We start from the raw sequence: 10,341 nt of genomic DNA, 5'->3' as shown, positions 1-10,341 counted from the left end.
AGTGACATGTGTTATAGATGATTATGGATTGTGTGGAAGGTAGAAGAATGTTTCCCCCATAGATGCCCATGTCCTAATCCCTGGAACCTGTGAATATGTTATCTTACATGGCAAAAGTGTAACAGAGCAGGACCCTGTGGGGCCTCCCAGAGTCAGACCCCCTCTCCCTTATCCTCTGCTGCAGATCCTCTCTGAAGGACCCAGATAATAGTATCTCATGTATATTTCCTAAATTTTTTAGTGGCTTAAGACCACCACCAAAGGGAAGAAATTAACTACTTGATGATCAAGAGCACGTGGCTCCCAGACCTTCTGGTGCCCAAGGGTTGATAGTGTTGATTACCCTGTTACCTCCACATCAGCCAATCAGAGAATTGTGCACGAGCTGATCATGTACGCTGTGAAGCTCTCCCTTCCCCTGAAATGGCTTTTAACATGCTTTGCTGAAACTCTTTGGGGGAGGTTGGGGTTTTCTTGGGCATGAGCCACCCCATCCTCCTTACTCGGCCCTGCAATAAACTTTTCTCTGCTCCAAACTCCGATATTTCAGTCTGTTTGGCCTCACGGTGCAGCGGGCACACAAACTTGGATTTGGCAACAAAAGGACTTTGCAGATGTGATTTAGGTTAAAGGTTTTGAGATGGGGAGATTATACTAGGTTATTCGGTGGGTCCTTATAAGACAAAAAGGGAGGCAGGAGAGTCAGTGTCAGAGTAATGAAGTGGGAGAGAGACTTGATTAGCCATTGCTGGCTTTGAAGATGGAGGAAGGGGGCTATAAGCCAAGGGATGTGGACAGCTTCTAAAAGTTGGAAAAGGCAACAACATGGAATCTACCCTAAAGCCTCCAGAAAAGAATACAGCCCTTTTGACATCGTGATTTTTGCTGAGAGAGGTCTTTTTTATTTTCTGACTCCCAGAACTGTAAGATAACAAAGTTGTGTTGTTTCAAATCATCAAGGTTATGGTAATTTGTTACAGCAGCAGTAGAACACTAATACAGGTGGTTTAACCCTTATTACTCTATTTACTATCCCCTTCAGTTCTGGCTTTTCTTGGCTTTCTTCAGAGGGCAATGTAATCTAAACACTTCTCCAAAATTAAAATGACTCTTTTTGCCCATGTTCATACTATTTTCCAGCCCCTACCTATTCTTAACCTCAAGGCAGCCACCTGTAGAGTAGCCCCAGTTCTCCTACAACGGACAATGGACAAGAGGCCTCTCAGGGAAGCTGCAAGACAATTTATAACAGCCTCTTCTTAGGTTTTCCACTTACACATGGAAAATCACGGGCTTTAATCAGTGGATGCATTGAGTTGGGTCACAAAAACCATGCTTTGAGATCCGATTCAAGGGAAAAATGAACTCCTAATTACGGCCTCCCTTTTTCTTGGCAAGGGGTTCTGAGCTTAATTACAGGATCCAAGAGCAGGAGTCAATCCTTCAGGTAGAAGGCCCATGAGACCTCGAGCTCTAGCACCAGTAGAAATGGGAAAGGGAAGAGGAGGAAAAGAAGTTGGTCAGTTAGAGGGAGGCAGGAAAGAGAGGAAGGAAAAAGAATAAACAATCCAGCCAGATAATGGGAAGTGAGAGAGAAAGAGAGCGCCTCCCACAAACGATCCCTTCTGGGTTCTTGCTCGCTCCGGTTTCAGAAATTTTCCACATCGACCCTAGTGCGGCGCACCTGCCCCTCGAGGCTGGGCCGGGAGGGCTAGCCTGGGGCAGGCTGGGAATCCCTTTCCGCGAGAGCGGCCGCCCTGGCGGGGTGGTGGGGAGATAGCAGGGAGGAGTCACCCGGGCGTGAAACGGAAAGACTACATCTCCCAGGCCGCCATGCTTTCCAGCTGGAGTCTAGGGCGCTGGCTGTTCCCCAGTTTCCGTAGGGAAGCGCCAGGCTACCGCAGCTATTGTGCGACGCGCTGCTGCCCTCCCCTTCCCGCTAGGGCGTCTAAGGAGGAAGGCTACGTTTCATCGCCGCCCCGGCTTAACCCTTCCGGCGCTTAACAGGCCGGCAGGCCAGCTCTCTGGGACCAGGAAGAACTTTTGGGAGCCAGGGGACTCTGGTAACCCTAGGGTGCAAGTCAGACCGTTGAAGAAAGAGCCCGAGTGCCCTGCTTCGGTACGGGGGCTTCGTTGGGGCAGGGCGGAGGCGCTGGCTTTAAGAAGGGGGAGGGGACAGTGCAATCAGGGTTGCCCGCGGAGTTCGGCAAAGGAAATCTTAAGCTGGCTTGGCAGCAGGGAGCCGGGAGAGGCAGCTCCCACCCTCAGCGCTCACCCCCGCCTACACCTTGGGCGGGCCGAAGTGTCACGTTAGCAATTGCTCAGGAAGGATCCTGCCGAGCTGCAGTTTCTGCTGCCTGTCTGGGGAGCGATGCCTAAGCGGCATGCTGCTTGCTAGTCAGCACCCCGCCAGAATCCGACTGCGTTAGTTAGCCCTCCGGGTCACCTGAGGCAATCGCCAGGCCGCCCGCTTCCGGTACAGACCAGCCAGCTGTCTCCAGAAATCTCATCAGAACAGGTACCTGTCCTCCAAAGAGAGGGAGGCGACAGCTTCCTAACCGGGTCCCTCACTCGGTGCACCCCATCTACTCCCCGAACTGTGCCACTGATGCTCTTGGCCTTTGTGTCTTTCCTCTCTCCTTCCAACCCCCGCCATCAGAACCATGGGGCATCCTCCGCTGGAGTTCAGTGACTGCTACCTGGACAGCCCCGATTTCCGCGAGAGGCTCAAGTGTTATGAGCAGGAACTGGAGAGGACCAATAAATTCATCAAAGACGTAATCAAAGACGGCAACGCGCTTATCAGCTCAATGAGAAGTAAGTGGAAGGCTTCCATCAGCAGTTTCCTTGAGGTGGCTCTGGCCTGCTCTTTCCACGCCGCAGGGGAAGGGAGGATTCAGGGTGATTCCCAGCCCAGGTCTCTGAGGCTAGTGGGTTTCCAGACACTTTGGCAGCGGGGTCAGTAGAAGTGAAAGTTGGTGGCTACAACTAGAATTTGGGGCCTTTCTCTTTAGTGGCCTTGACTTTATAAGACACAATCTGGCTGTTCCAGGGACCCTCTTGTTCTGCAACTATCCTTTCTCGACAAACTGTTGTTCCGAAGGGACGGTCTGCTCATACTATCAGACATGTTTAGTGCCCATGTGTGGGGCAAAGGGACAGCCAAACTGACCGAGGAACTGTCCCAACACCTCCTAAAGTGTTGCAAATTCAGGCCAGTAGCTTGAGTCACGATTGGTTTTGTTCCTGTCTGGTGCATGGTTGCTACAGATAAGTATGGGGTCAGTAAAAAACTTCCGATGGCAAGTTATTTTCTAAGGAAATCACCTTTGCCCCAGTAATTTTTTTCTGTTTTTCTTTAGTTACTGAGCTGTGGTTTAAGTCAAGGTTGGTCTAAGTTCAGAGTTATTCAGTGACCTCACCTGCTGCTGAATTCTGCTCAAGGGTGGAACAAAGACCTGCCTAGTCTCTGGAACAAGGAGCCCAGCCTCCAGGGGACTTAGCAGAGAGCACAGGTTGGGAGTCAGTGGGCTGAAGGAGCCTTACCTAGGTGGGCTTTCCCAGTGTTCACAGCTGACAGCTGTGGGACCCTCCCCCAACACTGTGTGTGGAGTTTTTATTTCTGCTAGTTGGCAGGAGGCTTGGAGTCAGAGGAAGAATAATAAATGTCACCGACAAGAGTGCAGGCAAACTAATCATTTGTGTCAAAATATATACCAAGAAGAATGGAGGCTAGTGAATGGGTGGTCATAATTCATTTTTTTCTCTTCTTGGCTGAAAGATGGTTATGAAAAATAAAGGCAACATCACTGGTAGATATGTCCTGTATGGCTTGTAACTTTGTTTTGAGGAGATTTATCCCCCAAACACTGTGTCTAGGTCAGTATGGGGACCGTCTTAAGACAGATGCAGCCAACCAAAAGCAGAGAGGAAGGCTTGGGAGCTGCAGTGCAGTGGTGGTGTTTGTGGTGCTGTTTATGGTGCCTCCTGGAGTCTGTGCTTTCCCCCACACCTGCTGTCTGCCCACTTTGGTCAGAATGTAAATTTTCCAAGTTCCTGCTGATCATTTGATTGACTTGGATCATTTAATGGTTTTGTCCTATTGTAGCCTAAACAAGAGTGGGTTCTTGGAAGCACCTGAAAGATTAGGGTTTTAAATTTATTTTTTATTTTTAACACCTTTATAGTGGTATGATTCCTGTACAGTAGACTACACATATTTCACATGTACAATTTGGTGAATTTTGATAGCTGTGTACACCAATGAAACCACCACCACAATCAAAATAGTGAACATTTCCATCACTCTAAGATATGGGGGTTTTGATTGAAATGCAGATCCTTAGAGACTTAGAGGCCAGGCTCTGGGATGTGTCACACTTAATAGAGTTCATTGAGAGGGTTAAAGATATGCAGGTTGTGTCATACAAGTAGTTACAAAGGTGAGGATTCCTGAAAGGAAAAGGCCAGGGGATTGTTTGGATTTTCTTTTTATTTACTTGTTAGCCTACACTACTTGGTGTAGTATTCATAGTCAGATGAAGCTCATTTAACCTCTCCTGGAAGGGAGTGGCTTTGTGAAGTGAAGGGTAAGCTGAAAACTTTTGTGCTGAAAAATGACCAGCTAAGGCTTATAGGAGAGGTGATGGTCCCTAAGAAAAAATAAACCATTCAGTGAAACGTTTGAAGAAGAGCAAAAGTTTTCTGAGCTTGGGACAAGTTGCGGTTTTTATACTTTCCATCTTTTCTGAGACTGAAAGCAGCAGGAGTCAACAATGATGCAGACCTAAACCTTTGTATAAGGGCAAAAGATCCAATGGATATTTTGGTTCAAGGGGCTGGCTGATATTTATGGTGGTTTTCTATTGCTGAGTATACATAAAAGCCAAAAATAGGACAGTTAGGAAATAAAACCCAGCAGCTAATCCACACTCCATTTCTTTCCTTTAAGTTGCAGGAGGCAGCTAGAGGCAAAGGCGGGATGTTTCCCACCAATTTGACCACAGTGATGTTTATACTCCCACGCTTCTTCCTCACACTGTTCTAGCTGGGCAACTTTTTGAGAAAATGTAGGGTAGAAGCAAAACAAAGGTATCCTCTGGCTTTGTGTGAAGGAAAAAGGAAAAGAAACCACTGGAATGAGAGTTAGAAGACCTGGGTTGCAATCTTGGCTTCACCATCTTGGGAGAAGAAGGCATAAATCATTTACTTCATATGTAAAATGGGGGTTAATTATCTGCATCTCACAGAGTTGTTGTGAGGCTCCAAGGAGTTAATGGATTATGAAACTGCTTTGTGAATGGAAATGGCTAAACATTGTAAGTTGTTGATAATACAGCTTCAGATCAATAATATATCTGCTGGTGAGTGTGTGCTTTTTAGTGGGTTTCTGAAGGGAAATGCATAAGCAGAAGTAGTTGGAAATACATTTTTTGCCGTCATCTTTTTGGAAAATGTCATTCCCTATGTTGGCGTGTCTCAGCACCTAATTTTGTATACATGTGTTTGGATTCATTTTGTCATTTGGAGTCTGGCATTAGAAGTAAGGAAGAATGATGGGCACCTTTTTATTTAACTTGTGAAATTGACCATCAAGTAGAATGGCTAGTGTTTCTAGGAACCAGTGAAGCCTGAGGCATCATGCTATACAAAGCAGTTGCAGTTTTTGATAAAGTTATTAAGCCAGGTGGAACCTGATTTCCTGCCTGGGTCTGATTTTGTACAGAGCTCACGATAAGGTTTTAGTCACAGCTGTGTGTGTGGTGATTAATTTATTACATGTAAGTCCTGTTTGAATATTTAGATTTTCTTAGATCTGTGCTCATACGTGATCGATGTTATGAGTGACATTCAATGTCTTCCTTGGAGAAGTGGTTGATTTCCCCCCACCCTTAAGTGTGATCTACCCATAATTGTTGGAGTCCAAGATGCTGATTATAACTCAAACTAATGAAAAATAAAAACACTGGCAACCTGGGAGGAGGGCATAGCTCAGTGTTAGAATATGTGCTTAGCATGCACGAGGTTCTGGGTTCAATCCCCAGTACCTCCATCAATAAATAAATAAACCTAATTACCTTCCCCCCCAAAACAAAACAAAACAAAACAAGAAAACACAGGCACCGTGCAAAGTGAATACATTGCCCACTTTTCTGTTTGTTCTTTGTCTTTATGTTGGCAATTTTGGTCCCTGATGGTGTTTGAATTTTTCTACACACTTAGGCTGGATATGATAGAAAAAATGATGTTGCCCCTGCTTATAGCCCAATATAACATGTTACACCTAACAAATGATATATATATTTTCAGTGAACACATGTCATTCTTTCCATAAATACTTGCGCACCTACTAAAGTTAAGCCCTTGTTCTCAGGGCTGTCACACATGTGACAGAATAAGTCCCAGGTGGATTCTGCCCTTAAGGGGTTCCCAGACCATTAGAGGAGATAAGACATGCATAGAGATCACTATCATATAAGATAGTAGATATGGGTCAGAGCCATAGAGTGCGGCAGGTGGATACCATGGTATGTGACATTAGAGGGAGAGCTCATTTTCCTGTGGAAGGTGAAGGAAAAGAAAGCAAAGGAGGAAGCAGCACTGTGACTGGGCAGAATTAATAACACTTCCCACTTGTTTAGCTCTTCCTATATGTCAGGAATTAAAATCTTGTAATAGTTTTATTAGGCAAGGCTTCTTATTCTCATTTTATAGATGAGAAAACTAAAGTTCAGAAATGTTTACTAACTTTCTCAACGAATAAGGGCAAGAGACTGTATTAGATTCCAGACCAGACTCTAAAGGCTCTGCTTATTTTACCATATGGCACTGTATTCAGGACTGGGCGTTTCATGTAGTAGGAATGACCCAGAGAATGTAAAGGGATAGCAAATAATTCAAGTCATCTGGAATACAGGATGCAGGAAGAGAAGTGTGGGAGATGAGGTTGGAATAGAAGGTTGAGGTCTTGACCGTGCTGGACCTGTTAAGTACTTTACTTTAGACTTTTTTTTCTAGACAGGGAGTGTTAAAAACGTTTTTGGTGGGAAAGAGGCATGATCTGAGCTGGGTTTTAGGAAAATGCATTGGGGAGTGATGTGTAAGCTGTTAGAATCCTAAACAAATATTCATGACTTTCCAGCAGTTTATTAGCAACTTTACATTTTCTTTGATATAGCTCAGGAGTCAGCAGATCTCTTCTGTGAAGGGCAATATTTTAGGCTTTGAGGGCCATGCAGTCTCTGTGGCAATTATTTAACTGCCATTGTTGCAAGAAAGCAGTCATAGATAATACGTACATGGCATGAGGGTGGCTGTATTCTTATGAGACTTTATTCATTGACATTGAAAAGTGAATTTTGCAGAATTTTCATGTGTCACAAAATAGTATTCTTTATTTGAATATTTTCAACTGCTTAAACATATAAAAACCATTCTCAGCTCAGCTGAGGGAGGGCATACAAAAATGGGTGTGGGTTGGGTTTTATTCACTGGTCGTACGTAGTTTGTAAACCTCTGATATTACTAGTTAACCTAAATTGATTTTTACTGGTAAGGCAGTGATTATCGTTATTGGTAAAAACATAATACCATATATCACATTTTCCATCAACTAGTTTACTATGGTGTGCTGTTAATTATGCCTGCTCTGGATTCAGGGTTTGCAGACTCATAGGCTGTCAGAGGCCAAGGAGAAAACAGAGAAGTATGAAGATGTTGGAAGTGAGTTACCAGAGTTAGAGTGATTGGGGTAAAATATGGCAGACTCATGCCATTTAAAAGACCTTTACTTAAAAATTGTTTTTTTCTTAAGGGGGAGGTAATTAGGTTTATTTGTTTGTTTGTTTATTTTAATGGAGGTACTGGGGATTGAACCCAGGACCTCGTGCATGCTAAATACATGCTCAATCACTGAGCTGAGCTATACCCTTGCCCAAAAAGCCTTTACTTTTTTTTTAAAAAATGTGGTAGCTAAATAAAATATGTTCACAGCTTAGGTTCAATTAAGTTATAACTCCTGAGCTAGGTGATCTCCTTCTAATAGGCTAGGAGTCTTGGACTCTAATGGGCTAGGAAAATGGAATGTGATAGTTTCCAGGTAGAGGTTTCTCTGGAGAAGCATCACTAGACACTGTTTACAAATGAGCAGAAGCAGAATGATGGTATAATGGGAACAAAAACCTAGACATGATGTCTAGATACCAGGGTATGGCGCTGGTTTTGCTACTAATGGGATCTGTGACCTTGGTAAGTTATTTTGCTGGGGCTCTAGGTCTGCAGCTTTACAAAGGTGAGCTTGGGTAGGGGATCTATAAGCCCACTTTGAGCTCTAACATTCCATGACTTTATTTTTTTTTTGCATTGTACATTATAGTTTAATCATTTAGGAAAGGAATGACCCACCCAATTATAGGATCTTATTTTATGCCTGCATACATTTTCATATTATTTTAGTGGACATGACAGTTCTTAAATAAATGTAAAAAAATTAAACAAAAAATTTAAATAGCCTTTTAAAAACCATGGATAGCATACTTATATATGTATGTATGTTTGTATATATAAAACAGATGTCAGAAAAAAGAATTATATCATTAAGCTCACACATATACATGTACAACCACAAATACGTAGGGTGTCTTGGACTAATGAAAACTTATACTTTAAAAGAATACAAAAATGTCACTTTCTTACATTCTGTACTTTTCAAGACAAGAGTTTTAGATGTTTACATTAAGGTGACCTTTTGAGGTGCCTGTTCAGCTCTTGCTTTGGCAACTGGGGTACCTATCTGGTAAGTAATTGCTTTCCTGAAATCATGGATCAGTTTCATCTTTGACACAAATTTGATACTGAATACACTTAGTGGAGCTTTGCACACAGAGAACCTATTTGAGTGCTAGTTCCAACTCTGCCACTAGCTAGTTGTATGACGCTAAGTAAGACTTTAATTGCATGAACCCGAGTTTTGCCATTTCTAAAACTAGAGGTTTCGTCAGTGATCTTTGGGGTTCCTTCTAGCTTTCTCATTCTCTGGTTCCTGGCTGCCACTGTCTTGCACAAATAGTCAAGCAACCTAAATTGACTCATAAACTTTAGAGCCAATTCATCTTTACTCTGGGAGAGTGGGCAAGTGGAAAATCTAACTGATATGTCCAGTGTGAGTAAATGACTTGAATCATGCTAGCCCATCTGATTATCCTCTTGATGAATGCTTCTTGAGAGGTGCCAATCTGAAGCCCTTCAGTTTTTCCTGAATAGCTCTATAATGAGGGAGACCAAAGCTTTTAATCTCTTTGGAGTGGGTGTAGTACCATGGTGTGTAGGGAAGAGTTGGTGATGTAATATACATTCTCAGCAGATATCCTGTCATTATCCAGGTGATATTTAATCAGTGCCTTGGGGCATATGGAGTTATAGTTGGCTCTCTGTATCTGGTGGGTTCTGCATATGTGGATTCAACCAACCAACTGGGGATCAAAAAAAACTCCAGGAAATTCCCAAAAGTAAAACTTGAATTTGCCATGTGTTGGCAACTATTTACATAATATTTACATTATATTAGGTATTATAAGTAATGAGAGGATGTGTGTAGGTTATATGCAAATGCTACACCATTTTATATAAGGGACTTTAGCATCTGTGGATTTTGGTATCTGCAGGGGTCCTGGAACTAAACCCCAACAAATAATGAGGGACAACTGTATTTTAGATGTTCTCTAGAGTAGCTCAGATCAATGCAATGAGTATGTCGTATGGTAGTAGATATGAAGCAGTGTCAAATGGAATTTGATAAAGGCAATATTGCCATATTGCCATGTTCACTGAAAGTCCTCAGAAGACCAGATTAGAAGATTCCAAAGTAGCTGGACTGGAGTGCTGTGCTGTGGGGACTAGGGTGGAAAAGTAAACCAAGCCAGCCTTTCAGAGCAACCATTTACAAGAAGCTGGGTTTTTTTTTTCTTTTTATGATGAATGGTATTCAGGTGGGATAGGGAAGATTGTGGCTTAATCTGCTTTAAAAAAAGTTTTTCAGAGTTAAGAGTGATGAAGGAAATATACTTTTCAGCTTCATTTTTATAGCCTCATTTTTTAAAGCATAGCCAAAAATTTTTCTTTAATCTGGTATTTGTTTCTCTAACCAGTTCCTACAGAAATTTCCTAAAAGCCAATGATGATCTGGAAGGATACATGTTTTTCCAGGGGAGTACCCTGGAAATCTTGAACTGATTTTTTTTCTAGTAGAGTAGAGGGCCCTCATGATGCTTTTTTGGGCTTGCATCAAGTGCTAAAGCCTTACACAATGTAAAGGCAATTCAATTTAACTCAAGATTTACTAAT

General features: G+C 42.9%; 1 protein-coding gene across 3 annotated transcripts in view; it reads left to right on the top strand.

Moving 5' to 3' along the window:
- The first annotated feature begins 1,888 nt into the window (after nt 1-1,888).
- OPHN1 (oligophrenin 1) overlaps nt 1,889-10,341 on the top strand; it is a 564,560-nt gene continuing 556,107 nt past the window's right edge. For 2 of the 3 annotated variants that reach the window (XM_072956529.1, XM_006215235.4), the window contains exons 1-2: nt 1,889-2,518; nt 2,660-2,817. In XM_072956529.1, coding sequence (XP_072812630.1) covers nt 2,664-2,817 — 154 coding nt within the window. In that variant the 5' untranslated portion in view covers nt 1,889-2,518; nt 2,660-2,663. The remainder of the gene's footprint in view (nt 2,519-2,659; nt 2,818-10,341) is intronic. The other variant, XM_015248679.3, reaches the window with a different exon arrangement.

This window comes from Vicugna pacos, chromosome X, assembly GCF_048564905.1.
Source record: "Vicugna pacos chromosome X, VicPac4, whole genome shotgun sequence".
Taxonomy (NCBI): domain Eukaryota; kingdom Metazoa; phylum Chordata; class Mammalia; order Artiodactyla; family Camelidae; genus Vicugna; species Vicugna pacos.
Note: the sequence above shows the minus strand (reverse complement) of the source record. Positions and strands in the feature narration are given on the sequence as shown.